The sequence below is a fragment of the Cylas formicarius genome, unplaced genomic scaffold (genome assembly GCF_029955315.1).
Source record: "Cylas formicarius isolate icCylForm1 unplaced genomic scaffold, icCylForm1.1 PGA_scaffold_12__32_contigs__length_19106922, whole genome shotgun sequence".
In the NCBI taxonomy this organism is placed as follows: Eukaryota; Metazoa; Arthropoda; class Insecta; order Coleoptera; family Brentidae; genus Cylas; species Cylas formicarius.
Window position 1 is genome coordinate 11,648,408 of NW_026844225.1, and position 16,553 is coordinate 11,664,960.

The 16,553-nt window shown below is 33.8% G+C and overlaps 1 protein-coding gene across 3 annotated transcripts; it reads right to left on the reverse strand.

The window, feature by feature from the left end:
• Positions 1–289: 289 nt before the first annotated feature.
• On the reverse strand, positions 290–16,056 carry LOC132695641 (nipped-B protein). 3 transcript variants are annotated; one of them, XM_060660020.1, is made up of 17 exons: positions 15,921–16,056; positions 15,258–15,414; positions 14,837–15,005; positions 14,668–14,780; positions 14,047–14,616; positions 12,539–13,392; positions 11,612–12,055; positions 11,325–11,558; positions 9,100–10,503; positions 8,330–8,983; positions 8,007–8,271; positions 7,088–7,590; positions 6,887–7,033; positions 6,608–6,828; positions 5,112–5,286; positions 4,893–5,048; positions 290–3,379 (listed from the first exon to the last, which is right to left on the reverse strand). In XM_060660020.1, the coding sequence occupies exons 2-17, from the start codon at positions 15,355–15,357 to the stop codon at positions 3,188–3,190; spliced, it is 6,201 nt and encodes a 2,066-aa protein (XP_060516003.1). In that variant the 5' UTR covers positions 15,358–15,414; positions 15,921–16,056; the 3' UTR covers positions 290–3,187. The 3 variants fall into 3 exon arrangements, with proteins under 3 accessions (XP_060516003.1, XP_060516002.1, XP_060516001.1); XM_060660019.1 differs by having other exon boundaries at positions 15,470–16,056; XM_060660018.1 differs by having other exon boundaries at positions 15,258–16,056.
• Between the last annotated feature and the right edge of the window lie 497 nt (positions 16,057–16,553).

Below are 16,553 nucleotides of genomic sequence, written 5' to 3' on the forward strand. Positions count from 1 at the left end.
AAAAAACACGTTGATTGGTGGTATCCCAAAATAATACCTCGCCTTTGCATCAAATGACAAATTAACAAAAGAAAAAAATATTAAGACATTTCTACAGACCTATTGTAGGTGGGACATAATACACTTTTTAACGTAATATGTTGCATGTATGTTCAAAATTATTATCTTTACATATTAAGTTTTCGAACACACCAGGTGGCTGAAAAAAAAAGTAATTTGGCTAATTTGTATCCATTACGACTGTGTGACTGGACGTTAGGCAATTAAAAATTCGTGTAGAAATATAAATTTATTTAAATACAAATCGGGAGTTTGACAAAAATGGAAAACCCTGAATAACACATGTTTGTTTGACCTTAATATACACGCTAGAACAAAATATTTTAGTGGTCAAAGCAAACAGCGGCTAACAGAAAGTACACGTTCACTGTAACAATTTAGAGCTAAGGTTATAAATATAAATAATCTACTTAAGAAATAACCTGCAACAAATTTAAGACGTACTTTTTACCTAAGCACCGTTACATTGCGACGCGTAACGAGTGTGATAGTGATGTATATTAAGCAATAAACTTAATTAATACTGATTTCTATTTGAAAAATTTAAAAACCTTTGAAACTGGGGTACAATTATTATTAGGTAACTTTTAAATAAAAGAAATTTATCCACCATCCAATTGCAAGTATAGGTCTATAGCACATTACTGTTACCATAAACCAATTTTTAAAATATATATAAATAAAATTTTAAAACCTTATTCCGACAAAATAAAATAAAATTACTTATTTTCCACATACTGACTAGACTAATTCATTTATTCCTTGTGGAAAATCGATTTAAATCAAGATCATCTAAACTAAAATATATCAATGTTTAGATTGAACGGAAAATTTGTTTTGTAATCAATACACTGTATAAGCTATATAAAAATTTCAGTGTGCGTAAAATAAAAAACGACAAACTACATTGTTTACAACGAATTGAGAACTAACGAGATCAATTTAAAAAATGAGACAAAAGACCTTTTAGATATTCTCTCGTTTTTACTGATTTTTGTCCTCGCCCAGAATTTTCTAGTCAAATATTTCACATTTAATTCTAAAAGATGAAACATTAAATTATTTAAAATGTCTCATTTTTGACTAAAAAAATTATGAAAATTTAAAACTTTAGTTAAAATTAAAACTTACAAAATTTGAAAAAATAGGTAGTAAATATGCATTGCATATACGTGCATCATTTTTATAAACGTTCCATGGCACAAGTAACGACGTGCAGAATTGCTAAAAAATTAGCTAAAAGCAATTTTCTAATACATGAAATTTTTTTGTAGTTTAATCTCATTTGTAACTGAGTCATTTCAATAGAACCCAAAAAATTAAAGATTTCGTGAAAATAATAAATTAAAAAAAAAAAAAATTTAGACAACCACACTTAATTACTTTTACTCTTACACTCCTGTTGCCGACTGTGCTTGTACATGGCTAAAAGAAAAATACAAAATGTCACAGGAACTAGTTCAAAATATAAATCGAAATACTGAAGCTATGCGAAGATCAATTGGTTAAAATTTTGCCTAAACCGCTATTGAACTGAATTTCCAACAAGGCTCCACCCAACGTTTATTTTGATTTATTTGATTTTTGGTCCAAATTTGAAACAGGTTACTTACTAAACGCAACAAAGTCGTTAAGGTAAGGATTATTTCATTCAGTTGGCTCATTTTATGCTGACAAAATACACACAAATCTTTAAAGTTTGTTTAGGACAATTTTTTATCACTCTATATTAGATGTTAAAAAAAGTTGTAATTATAAATTTAGGCGTTAAAATTTGAATTCATCGCAGCTCTCATTAGGACACCAGAACCAATTTTTTTTCCCAGAAATGAAGATTTGGATGTATTTTAAGAGTTGCCTGTGGATTTTTCAAAAAAAAATGTTTAAGCTTACGTTCGGAGTCTTAACGAGTCGACATTTGAAAACATGTAGACGCTATTAGTTACATATCCAGTCTAAATCACAAAAGTGAGAAGTTTAAAGTAAAATTATTTGATTTTTAATTTTTTGAAGCCATAAAAGGCATTTTAAATAAAACATCTAAAAGTAGACTGTGACGCAAAGTAAAAGCTGGAGTACATATCAGAAATTGCGGAAAATCACGACAGTGTATACAGCGTGGTTTATAAATTATGAAGCCAGCACCAAGCGTTGCCGCTTCTACATACTTGCACAAATAAAATTGATTAAATAACAATAAATGAAGTATTGAAAACCATCAATACCTTATTATTAATTTTAAATTCACATTTAAGTTTCGTTCGTTATAAATTATTTGAAATAATAAAAATATTTTTTATTTCAAAAAGACTAAGGCAGAATAGCGGACACTCGAGACAGGGTATGTTAGTAAACAATTATTCTGGAATTTCGATTCCAACATCTTATTTTTGAAACACCGTGTATTTATCTAAATGTTCTCTCTAGCCGCCTGCAAAACTTTTTTCTTTAATCAAGCTCCAAACTGCTTCAATACTGGGGAAATTAATTTTTATTTCAAAAAGGGCAAAATATTGACATGTTAGTGTAGATGTAGCAACACTGTGTGCTCCAAATCTTAAAGCTGGGAAGGCTCCTCTATTTACATCACTCTTTTTTGTGGTATAAGTTTCCGCAGCGCCTACACAGATGCCAAACGATACTGTTTTCCAATTTGTCGAGTATTTTAAACAAAACATGTATACAAAATATATTACCACGAAATTTTGCTTAACTTTTTTTCAACTCCCAGCGGCATATAGAGGTCGGGTTTCTTTAAAACATCTTCGTACGGTGTTATCTCGTTACATACGTATAAAAAAATGCATAAAAAACTATACAAAATGGTCACAGAGAGGTTCACATATAATATACTCTATCATATTTATAACGGATGTGAGAAACTATCTCTGCAAGCAAAAAAAAAAAAAAAACAAATCAACTAAAAACCCACCGTATTATATCTTAAATTAATACATCACGTCGGCTGTATTACTATAAGTGCAACCCCGCGGAAGCATAAACGTCTATCTGAGTGGGGATTATATTATGATTCGGTCTTTTTCTTTCGTTTAAAGATTTTTTCATTTATTTATAAAAATTTTTTCACTTCCTATTAAATTATTACAAATAAACTGTACATTATCTTTTAAACCATAAAGTCGGGATCACTGTAATCGTTTTCACTTTCACTGTCACTCATAATTTTTCTTCGCTTCTTTTTGTGTCTTACTTTTTTTGTTTTCTCAGACGATCGTTGGCTACGCGGCGTGCGTTTCGTATCACTTTCAAATCGTCTATGCGATATCACCAGTTTCGGCACTTTCGGTGGAGAATGATCCTAAAATACCAAACGTTTGTTTTCACACATCCCGAACGACTCAAATCAATTCTATTTTAAAATAGTATTAGCAAAAATTACTTACATTTTGACCACCACCCCCGCCCGTGGCACCTGGACTTTTTGCTTTTGCGATAAACCCCGTTATACAGGGGGTTACAAATTCGCTTCTCATCATTGAGATCTCGGTATGCAATCGATTTCGTATCTGTTACAGTTGCCCAGATCCCAACAGGGAGAAGCGAATTTGTGACAATCTGTATACAAAGAAATTAAGAATAGGTGATACTATGGATTATAATATTAGTTCAATAAATGTGGCAAAGAAACAGCGTGTTGAAAGCGAAACTGAAAAACTATATTCTTAGTTGTTTTCAATTCAAAAAAAAAAAAAGAAACAACTCAAATTTCGCAGTTTTATCAAAAATATATAGGTTTAAAGTTATATAAAGTATAATATATAGATATAGAATAGCCTTAGATTACATTTCGCCCTGTATATAAACGTTCTTCTACATTTATAGTTTGTTTATTAGGAACAAAGTCGATTATTATTATTGTTATTATAATGTATCTTGGGCACATTATTTAATGGTTCAAACTGTTATGAATTACTTCTCCGACAAGAATGCTAACATTAAAATCAACCCACACACAAGCAACTGTATTAAACAACCAAACCTAAACGAAAGCACGGCACGAAAATGTCAACCATAAACCAAGTTAAAATAAAAGTCGATTATTAATTCCAATATACAACAACAAGGACATTAGTAACACAAATAAATTTCAAAATTAACATTTACAAAATTGAAACTGAATACAACAAAACTAAATCCCTGATCTCTTCTAAAGAAACGTGGAGCCCAAAACGTCCCCAAAGATATTTTCGAAAACAATTTACGATTTACGCGTCGTGTTCGTTTTCAAGACTTTTCTCTACTTCACTCCGTTCAGCGGTTTTTTCATAAAATTTCTTTTCCCAAAGTGGACGCGCGGCCTTACATTTTTTCTGCAGCAGACGCTTGAAAAGAAAAATAACCGATAGAATGTATTGCATATGTCCATTGCCGTCACGAGGGTTTCTTGAAAGTAATGTTTTAAACATTGCATTACGAAACTGGGTACACAGCACAACAAACAACATCTTTAAAAACAAGGTGCAAGCAAAAGACATAAACCCACAACCTTAGAGAAAAAGAGCAATAAACCATTTACAGGAATATATACATCTATTACTAAGCAAAAAATGTCAGTTTCTGCCAAACATTATAGAATTGAATTATTTAAAGAAAAAACTAGTACGCTGTCTTTTTCAAAATTTCATTGTAGATCCAGATACCATGCAATAATTCTAATTAACTTTTGTTCAATTCACATGTATTCCACAGTTTATAAAGAAAACATCAAACTAAAAGCTAGCAACGTTTTTTTTAAAATTTAGTTCGCAAAGAGGAAAATTTCTTTGTCTTCCTGTATTTTTAACAAATAACCACCGCCATTGTGCACTTACCTTGTAGTTCTGAAGCACCAGTTGATCGGCTTCCGTCAAAATGGCACCCGGTGTTCCAGAATTCAGTTGCGGATTGACGTTTCCTCCCAACGCCATGACCTTATTTTCGTCGTCTTCGACGTCGTCAGGATCCAATTGCAGCATAAGGTGCTTAAACTACGCGTATACAGAATATAGAATTGTTAGATTTGATTTGATGAAATTCTATAAGCAACATACATCTAAATACTGTCGAATCAGATCCCGTCTGCCGTTTTCGTCGAGATACTCTGATGGTGTGCCTTCTTTGATCTTCTGAATAGTAGCTTTAGGATTAAAGAGAGCATTGGAGCGACGACTTATGGCCTTTTCGTAAACCTTTGCTGCCGCCGAAGGCGAATATAGCTGAATTTTACTGTAACAACAAAAAAAAATTCTATGCAATGCGAGAGGGTCATGAATAGGATGATTGTCAAGGGATCCGAGAGTGGCAGGTCGATTGACAGGTAGTGCCTTAGTGTTTACAACAAGTGTGGGCAACCCCCGGGCCTGTTGTAAGATTTGACCCCTCAAGGCATTTTGAAAAACCCAATTAAAAAAATATATATATTATTGTGAAGTCAAATGGCTAAGCAAAGGGCAAAAGATTTAGTAATACTAAAGAAAATATGAACTATCTGAATTGAGTGACCCATTTCTGGTCGACCTTACAGGCTATTTGAATGATTTAAATTTGAATCTTCAAAAGAAAGGATAGTTCGTAAATTATTTGTACAGCCATATGAAAACGTTTCGAAACAAAATGTCACCTCTCGTATGCGTATGAAAATATTGCGTACGTCCAATAAGCTGAAGAACTCAAGTTGTTTGCGGACGACACGGCTTTCTTAATAAATAAAAAAACTCTCACTGAAGTATTTGCCGAAGCTAACTCCCAATTAACAAGTGCTAAGGTCTGGTTTACAAAAAATAGTTTACTCCTACAAAACACGTTTCTGTGATAATCTTCGTTCAGCTTTAATGTATGCCCAGATGCCGACATTTATATATTTTATGTTTTATATATATTGTATGTTCTCAACATTATGCTGTAAAATTGTTATTCCATGTCATATTTTATCGCCATCACTGATTGTATACATTTTTTATGTTTGTAACATGGTAATAAATGAAATAAAATGGAAAAATTTCCTGTCGGAACGAATTTTGAAGAAATTTAGTGATTTTAAAAACACGGAAGTGGGTACCTATTTATTTGCTACTCCAACATCTAACACCTAAAATCTAAATTTGAAGACGTGGAGTTGTGCGAAGACCATTTTCCGCAGCTTATGCAATTCTTTTCAATGATGAAATCAAAAATCGAAACATGGTACAAGGTTGACTGACGATAATCTATTGTGTCTCATTGATTTCGGTGCCGCTATTTAACTTTCGTAGTTTGAAATAATTCAAAATTTCACGATGTAATTGTAATGTTGTACGTATTTTTTTCATTTTATATTATTATAAAATTATGAAGGTTACATTGAAATGCGGCCGTCGAACGTATTTGCACATTAAAATTTGGCCCGCAATATGTCACAGATTGCCCACATCTGAATTTGTTGCTGACAAACCGATAAATAAAATTTACATTTTATTAGTCTCTCGCATTAAGGAACATAGACTCCCAAAAGATCTGCAAAGTTTTGTCAAGTTCTTGTCCGTTACAAATAAATTAAAGATGATTTTACCCATCACTCAAACCATATATGTCTTTAATGTGTTGCTTCAACACGAGAAGCAATAAACAACCCTGAGCTGCGGTCAGACAAGCCTGCAAATGGCTGGCGTCTTCGGGTACTCTTGCCGCTAAGGCGTCCTCATCATCATCTTCGTCCAACGCCGACACAACGTTATTCATTTCCCCGTTTTCCGTTTCGGGTATTTTATTTTGCCCATCCGTTAACAAACCCTGCAAAATACAATCGCGTCATGTTTTTGTTTTTTTTTTTTGCCGAACATAAGTTTACCTCTCGAAAGGACTGTAAAAGATTTGTTCCCGAATTTGAGATCATCAAGTCAATGTGTTGCACAATGAACAAGGGTTCGTCTTGAACTTGATAAGGGAAATACGCCAAGTCGTCCGCAAGATACAACATATAGGACAAACTCGTTCGCTAAAAAAAAAATGCCGAAGTTACGGAAAGACCGAAAAACCACCGAAAACTTACGGCTTGTTCGTCGAAATGCTTCATAAATTTAAGAATTAAGGCACGTCTTTGTTGTCTGGAATTCCTAAGCAGAGAATACAAGTAGCCGTTCAAAGCGGTCGGATATTCTCCTTGCTCTTTGACCTTGGAGCCCCGAACGATGGCGTCGTTTTGTAAAATTTTTTGTAGTTGATAGGACAATCTGATGCCGAAGGACGCTTGCGTGTGGATAAATCCAGGATACTTCTTTTCGATATCTTGCAGGGTCTTGTCGGCACTATGCGACACGGATTTTTCCGGATCTGTACTCATGCAGATCAGATACGGGACAATCTGCACTGGATGTACTAAACCCTGATTGTATACCAGTTGGATAACCCTCAAGGCGGGTTGCCTAACTAATAAACTGTTATGTAGATAGGACTGCATGATCTCTTTAAGATAAAGCTGTATCACAGTGCTCGCCATGCCCGAAGAAACATCATTCATTTCCTTCAAGTTTTCTTGCTTTGATCTTTTCGACCCTGTTAAAAGACAGGTAACACTACAATCGCATGTACATACATTTTCTTCTTAAATTGATATGTAAAAAAATGAACCGAAAAATTGAGATGTTGCCAATAAATCAACTAAAAAAGGAAATTATCACTCTGGCAAACTAAGTCCATTTCAGCATGGCTTTTCGAGGGATAATTGTTTTCTCTGATCATGCTTCTGACGCAATTGGATAAAAGCAAGCAGCAACTCGACGTCATATACACTAATCCCGAAAACGCTTTTGAGAAATCTAAAGTAGAAGTTTGTATAAAAACATAATGTTTTTTACCAAAATACAATGTTTTCTATCCTTTTCCCTTAGGAATCATGTAAGTTTTAATGTGCAAGTGTTACCTATTGTTGGTGTTTGTAAAGAGATTAAACGAAAAAAAAAATCACTTACATTCGAGATCTTGTTGAATCATCCGATTTTCCTCCTCAATAAGATAATTTTCAATGTTAACTAGCACCTCAATTTTCATCTTCAACGGAGCGTCATCCATTGTTAGCTGCCTATGATAAAATACTTTCAGTTCAGGTTCCAGCATAAATTCATAATGTCGAATGCATATGCTCCCCAACGCGATCAAAGTATTGCTTTGTATGTCGATGTTATTTTGTTGTAAGAAGTACATCATGTTCAAGTACACTTGATCTTTCGTGTCAGGCTGAAATATCACATATTATACGACATGGTCCGTTTTTTCCCAAGACTTTTAAACCTACCGCTAGATCCCCTAATACGTTAGGGTTCTTAAAATCAAAATGACGAAGCAAAAGTCCGACAACAAACAGAGATCTACGCAATAACTGCCTATTTCGAAAATTGTTTTGGAAATCCATATCATAGGTTTCGAGTCGCTTCTTAAATTCCAACAATGTCATATTAAACCTTTTAAAGCAATCGCGAATAAGCTTAAAATTGTGCGTGACCTTGTTTATAATCGATCCCAGACAAGACAAGCAACTGCTCACTATGGGTCGATTGTATTGCAAAATTAATTTCATTGCATCTTCCTCTAACTGTGCCAGAAATGTATCACTGGGGTGTTCCATAAGTGGGACGACCAGTTCAAGCATTCTGGCAACGCAGCTAATGATTTTTGCGTCGCCTTCAGAATGACATTTTAGAGCAAGATAAGGCTGTAACGTGCTGGCGTGTTTAATTAACAGCTGTGGTCTGATTTTAGCAAACGATTGCAAAGTAGTCACACACGCCACTAATCTTTCGGATGCGCCAGAACGTGCGCTGTTCTCTTCCAGCCTTAAAATATTTTCAATAAGACAATCAACAATTTGCCTACAAGCTGACAACAAAGCCTTTGGCGGCTCGGTGTTTATTTTAGTTGAATCGTCCTTATCTTCTTTTGGTTTGTAAAGCTGTAAACAATGATAATGTCAGACAACGCTTGCACGACGAAGAAGACTTTTTCGTCATTGTCAAAATGGTTTATGACAAACACTGTGTAAAAAAAAAAATAAAAAAAAAAACTTACACTTAGAAGCAACTGCTCGAACCATTCCAAACCGATTTCTTTGGATGAGGCAACGACGTCCGTGATATGCATAACTTTCCTCAACAATGAGTCGTCGCCTTTAATAGGTGTAAACCACATGTTTTGGAACACTTCCATGACTAGTTTTCTGATCCCCTCTTCGTCATTTATCCGTCGTATCATTTTCACACATATTTCGGGAATCTTTGGAAATTCGGGACACTCCACGCAAATATCTTTGAGGATTTTAATCACCCTCTTCCTAACACTAACACCTGTGTCTAATATTCGAGGAGAGAGTATTTCGTAATACTTGTCGATGAGTTCGGGGCGTCTCAAAACAAATTTTCCAATAAGATCAACCGCCGCTTCCCTGACCGATGTCGATTGATCTAATATAGATTGGTTAACGCCCATTTGCATATCGTGCCGTCCCAATACGGAAGGATCCGCTTCTACTATCATTGTTAAACATTTCATGGCCTTAGTCCTTATAGCGATAGACGTTTCTTTTAAAACAATAAGTATCGCCTTCAAATATTGGTCAAAGCTTTGTGAGAAATGTCTTTTTGATGCCAAAAATTGAGCTATAAGTTCAGCACTGTTGTAATCAATGTAAGTTTGAAAGACCTGAACGCGGTTTCCAGACGACATGGATTCTTGAAAAGCGATAACTTTCGCCAACAAAATTTTCTTCTTTTCCTCGATTACGCGAAATTTATCGGCATTTTCTTGTTCGGAATTTTTTCTCTCGGGCTCTGAATCATCCTCGTCGCCACTTTTATCATCTTTCTTGCCCGAGAGATTTTTCTTCTTACCTCCAGATATTAATTGGGTTTTTTCATTCACGAGATCTTTATACCACTGCGCGATATAAAAATGCCTTGCGTATTTATAAGATTCATCATTTTGCGAATTTACAGCCAAGAAATCCAACAGTATTTTTTGCAAAAATTGAGTACGATCATCATCACTTTTGATCGAAGAATGCTTTTTCTTGGAAGAAGTTTCCTCCCTATCTTTCATCTCTTCCTGTCTAATATCTTTGATCATTTGATCAATTGTATTAAGCTTGCACCTGGATAGCACACTATCCCTACGCAATCTCGCCGCAACCACGCCCAGGTAATCCAAACTTGCGAGCCTGAGAGACATATCAGTGCTTTTGTTTGAGAAATTTTGAACCAACATTTTACCCAAGAGGGAAAGTAGCAATTCGGTCGCCGGCCATTCGGGTTTATTCACAGTCGTTAATAAATCTTGTACGAAATTCTCAAATAATGGCCTATAATCGATCTCTTCGGACTTATTACCGCATTTGCTAAGAAACACTTTCAAAAATGTTCCTGCAGTCGAGGTTGCCTTTTCGAACTTATTACAAATAAGGACGTCTTTATCCACCTGCTAATGAAAACAAGAAGAAATAAATTAAAATCACTTCCTATAAAAACATAATCATTTATAGGGCATGAAGTTAATATTTGGATACCTTATGTTATGAAACTCAAATAAGAGAACCGAAAGAGAAAAGAAATTGTGGAAAATAGTTTTATTTCACTAAACAAATTCGCACACTAACATTGCCAGTCAAATAATGGCCAAATCTCAATTTAACTTTTTTAAAACGACTTAAAATAATTTGCCTCTTTTAATTCCTTTACTATTTTTTTTAACTTTACAATCTTCAATACATTTTTTTTTCAAAATAGTGAAGTAGAAGGGACCACAAAAAATGTGACAAGAGTTGGATATTATTTTAATAATTTACATTTCAACAAAATAAAACGTTTTTTCAAAATTTCTCTAATTTTCGGCCTCATGTGGATTCACATCTTGGACACATGTTACATTTAGTGTCATTTTCAAAAGGAGTTCCCATTGCACAAGTGCACAACATTACTTCAAAATTCAAGTTAATCCTACCATAGAATATGAAAATTGAATGCTTAATAACCCTTACTCAAAAAAAAAAAATTACGGGAAGGTACACAAAGACTTTCAAAATTAAGAACATACTTTGGAAAACCCTGATAACTCGCTTAAAAAGATCACATCACAAAAGGAAGTAAAGTGGATATTTTTCTAAATATATTTTGCCTAATGATTTAACACAGTAAGCAAAAAAAAAAGTATGAAGTATCATAATCAAATTATGGTATTAGACATTGCAGTAAACTTCATAACATTGGGATAAAATAAAAAAAAAATTAAAAATATTAACTTACATTTGTAGATTTGTCTGGAGTTTTGTCTTTTGAATTTTTGGTGGTCGCTATTTTATCAGGTAAAGCAACCACACATTGAATTAGCTGCAAAACTAAAGCAGTCAGCATCTGTATATTTTCCTCGCTATTTAATCTGTATGTCCTTAAACTACGCTTGGTACTAGGAAGACGGGCGATTGAGGCTAAGATGTCATCGAGAAGCAGCCTGCGGTGACTTTCATATTTCGTAAATATCTAAAAATTTTCGATTCAAATTAGGAGAAAGCTATAAAATAATTTCAACTTACAGTTGTGACAAGTTTTAAGCAGGCTAATTGCATTTCGCTGACATTTTCGACGAAGAAAGGCGATATGCCCATTGACGAAGCGTGTAGTACAGATGTATCCGTTAGAACTTGTATATTTAGCAGTTCCGATAATAAATTGATGGATTCTGAAATTTTCGTATATAACACTAATATACCCTTCTCTGAAACGGTCGTCTTCTTTCTCCTGCCGTCTTTCTTTTTATTTTCGAGTTTGTAAGTGGAGTCATAGGATGGAAATATAGTATTTGAAAGATGATATTTTATATAAAGCACTATTCTGTCAATTACTTCCTCCAAGTAAACCCTTTTTGACATATTTGGTGAGGTCATTATGTATAAACAAATTAAATTCGCATCTGCAGCGTTCATTACTCGTTCCATGGTGGTTTCTAACCAAAACTGGCGTACACTCTCATTGTCTTCCTAAAAAGCAATACACCTGCTGCTTAATTAGTTAAAAATTATAATATTGTAATATAATAATAAATATTGTGTAATTTATGTGACCATCACTTGGATTTAAAAAGAAACAATGTAATGAATGTGTATTTAAAAGTCGCGTTAAATTAATTCACCCAGAACATAACATTTTAAATTTTTGAAATATTTGAAAAACTACCTGGGTTTAAATTGTGTGACAGCTGAAAATTGGACATTTTTAAATGACAGAAACGAAAAATTTAAATCCTAATATGTACAAATATATAATAATAATCGATTAATACTTTTAGTTGGTTCTTAAATGCCTAGTTCAATTTTGTTAAATAAAATAGAAAATGCTTTTGGTGAATAAAATTGTGAAATCAGAACTTTAAGGAGACTAAAGTGTGTTTGCCATCAACTTTTAAAAAAATTAACCATTAAACATAATAATTTTTTACATTTAAAAACATTTAACATTCTTACATCAGTTATAGGAGATATTCTGTCGCCTCCTCTAATTGTCAGTTCCAAAATGTTTAAGAGTCTGGTCAACTTATCCGTCGGTATCATCTCCATAGCACCCAACACTTTCAATTTCGCAGATTCAGTACATAATTCCTGTATAATTGATCGGCTTAAAAGATGCTCATCCTGGATCATATCATCAGGACCAATTTCAGCAAAATCTATATCCTCCACAGATCTTAAAACATGCTCTACAGATTTATTAAATCTGACATATGTGTTGCTTTCCATCAACTCTTCGGTTGATAACTTCTGAAGAACTGGCACAAATTTCTTTTCCACTCGCCTCAATTTTGGTTTGGAAAGAACAATTTGCGGTTCCGAATTTTCCTCTTTGTTCCCAACTCGTCTACGTTTTCCAACTAGAGCGGAAAAAGTATCAGTGGGATCTACTTCCGGTTCAAATTCATCATCACTTTTATTCTTCCTTTTCCGTTTTCTTGTACCAAGGTCTCTGTCAGAATCAGAATCCTCTTTATAATTCTTTGTTTGTTTTCCAAGTTCAATTCCTAGCTGTTTTGCAAGGTTAGGCTTAGTTTCTACAAATTCTTTTAAACTTTTCTGCATCAAAAGCTGATCTTCTACAGATATTCTTCCTAATCTCACAATTGGTTGTTTAATTCCAGACGAAGAATCTATCTTTTCACCATCCCCCACTTTCACTATTTCAGTCCCAGATTCTTCAACCGACTTCCCCAAAAAGCTATCATAAACAGTCTTACCATTGGAATCTTTAGATGCTGTTGTGCCAATTACATTTTGCCCTGACTCATTAGTAGCATCTTTTACCCCTGCGCTAGGTAAGACTTGACCTGCGCAAAAAAATATACACAAAAATTAAAAATATGTACTGGCAAAAATACCTCATAACCTTTTCATTTTTAAAGAAAAAAATGTAAGCCCTTTTCAAAACCTCAATTTTACAATAGAAAAAACTCATCCCTAATCAAACGCGACACCCGAACATATATTTTTTTCTAAATTGCGAGATATTTTGTAATAAAGATATAAAAAAAAAATTATATTGATATTGATAGTGTTGCTCGCTTGCTTCATAAAAATTAAGAAGAAAAAAAGAATCGCTAATTATTAAAAACATTTTGATCTAGGTTTTGTATTTCGAAATATATATATTTTTTGTTCCTTGTAGGACATCTAGTATAAATTTATAAATATATGTTATTCGCAATGGTTGAAGTTGCCCACTGACCGAAGTTTTTGCCCACAACGCGTTATGGATATGAGAAATTACTGACAGATTGAGAAGATTTAGAAGACTTTTTTCAACAATTATACAATAGGAAAAGCTAAATTAATATTGACAATCCTTTGTTTCGCAAGTTGCCCATGTCTCATTCGGGGCAGTAAGCTGTGGTTAGTTAATTAACTAATTAAATACAATGGTTAGTCATAGGAAAATTGTTATATCCATAAATAAATAAGTAGATAATCAACAATTCACTTGCCTCGAGTCCTTCGAAGTTGTCTAAGCTCACTAGTAGTACTATGTACTGTGGCAGGGTGATCATTCACAAGTATACTGTTACATTTGCTCATCGCATCTGCACCAATCACATTCACTTGCTGTTCCAAATGCTGCCCTATAGGCAATGAAACCTGCAGCTGCCCAGAAGATAACACAACATCATTAGCTACACCAGATTTGTTAGCCAATGGCGGTTGAGTAGAAGTATCTAAAGGTTTAGCTATTGATTCTAAGTGTGGATGTGTTGATCTAGTGTCCTGCTTATTTCTAACTGCAGATTCCTGATTAGGTTTAATTACAGTGTCTTGTAACATCTTAGTAGCAAGCTCCGGCTGATGTGACTGGACCTCTTGCTTTTGAGGTTGAAAAGCAATATTCTGTTGGTTGTGGGGAGAACTGCGTGGTTGGGGTTGTGATAAAGATATTTGTTGGGTTTGTTGTTGTGGTAGAGACTGTGGGGCAAGTTGCTGTTGCTGCCTCAAATATTGTTGTTGTTGCTGGTATTGCTTCTGCTGTATTAAAAATTTTTGCTGCTGCTGGTATACTTGAGCTAAAAAAATTCATTCAAAGTGATAGAAAGGATCACCCAAAGTTTTGCTACCTTTGTTTCCACTAAATACATGTGGATTGGCTTCCAACAATGCCTTTAGAAGATCAGGCATACCTTCCTTATCAAATTTGGTGTCTGAACCAGCATAATTATCTTTTACTTCTCTGCAAATAAAAAGGCAGTTATATACCTAATTATAGAACTCAAAATGAAAACATACATATGTTCAGCAGACGTTTTTTCGAGGGACAAAACTAACTGAGGAACTAAAATCTCGTCTTTTATACCAAGTAAGTTTTGTGCTTCTTCTGCTACCCTGGGATGAAATAGCAATGATTTGTTACTTAATGTTTGAGGTGATGGCGTGGGTAATGGTAACTCTGGCAAAACTAAAATATATATGTATACAAATTAGAGAAAAATTTATAAATAAAGCACAGAATACAAAGGACATACAAAGATTTTGCTATTGTAGGCAGTAAACAAGACAGATATGACAACCCAGCCTAAACTTCATAAAGATTGTTTTATTAATGCATATTTATAAGTTTAATTTGACCTATATAAAGTGGAACATAGTAATACTATATGTAAAACATGCACAATATGTCTTACAGACCATTTCAAGCATCCAGAATTACCTTTTTGCACACTGTATTCGGCAGGCAAAGCAGCCTTGCAATCTGTAAGACTTGCAACACCTGCTAATGTAATTGGAAAGTTAGGTATTCCGGGATCCATTTCCAAAAAATGAAAGAGGGAACTATCCAATCACCATCTTCAACACTAATACTGGAGCTACGGATTTTATAATATATGTCACGAAATTAGGTGTCATTGGTATTATGATTACTGTTCATATTAAACGGAAACTTAACCTATGACGCGCTCTTGAATTTCAGTGTATTAAGAGAATAATAATGCACCACAACTAACAATTTTAACGGTGAGATATTTGTTTACACAAACGATCTACACAATAATCATAAATAAAAAACGTTCTTTTTTGCAGAAAAACAATTGCAAATGACATAACTGTCAACACCATCCTCGATGACATTTGACGTAAATAAAGAAACTACAAAAATTTTAAATTTGAACAAAAATATCTGGATACTCCGCGTTTTGATCTCAAAACAAAATTTTTCACTTCAAACCAACACTCGTTAACACATAACTATTTTGTTTTATCAGTGGTAGGCTTTAATGTAATTGTGGATTTGTTTTTCGGGTTTCTGATGCATCAACAACGACGCCATCCAATCACAAGTTTATGCATTTCACTAAACGCGAACAAGCCCTACCAGGGATTATTTCGTTCATTGTTGCTTGGAAATATGATATTTACTCTTTAATAACACACATTATTGTTTCAAACTGCAATAAATCAAACGAAGTTGTTTTAAACAGACGGCAACAGGGAGGAAAACCCCAGTTAACTTATTCTTCACTACTCGGTCGGTACATTTCATTCTACATCCAATAGATGGCGCTCATTCGGATATGTCTAAATACTGTTTAAGTATTTCTTTTGACATAACTGATTTTTAAGTAACAAATTTTGATAAATTAAACAAAAATTTATAGGTAGAAAAAAAACCTTCGGTGTGTTGTTGCTCCTTTACTTTTTATAATAAACATTTCCTTGTTAAGACTTTAAATCAAAGTGGCATCCGAATTACACAAGCTACAAATACTATAATAATGTTGAGTTAGCTTATCTGGTTGAATCAATGTAGATTGAATTTGTTCGTGGGAATTTGTTATGTACTACGCATTGCGTTATCTTGGGCTTGCGAGATCAACACCACACCATCTCTTGTTCAAACTCGTTACTGTTCTATTTCTTATCCCTCATAGAACCAAATATATATTTTAAAAGATATGGGGATTAACTTTTAAAACAAGAAATATCTCTAATTTTCTTTTGCAATTTA

What these genes read in the sequence shown, in the direction of transcription:
- LOC132695641 (XM_060660020.1), bottom strand. Translation starts at nt 15,357, where the DNA reads ATGGATCCCGGAATACCTAACTTTCCAATTACATTAGCAGGTGTTGCA. An exon ending in AGCATTTCGACGAACAAGCC is followed by an intron (nt 7,034 to 7,087) that starts GTAAGTTTTCGG and finishes TTTTTTTTTTAG; the next exon opens with CGAACGAGTTTGTCCTATAT. An exon ending in TGGTGCTTCAGAACTACAAG is followed by an intron (nt 3,380 to 4,892) that starts GTAAGTGCACAA and finishes TTGGTATTTTAG; the next exon opens with GATCATTCTCCACCGAAAGT.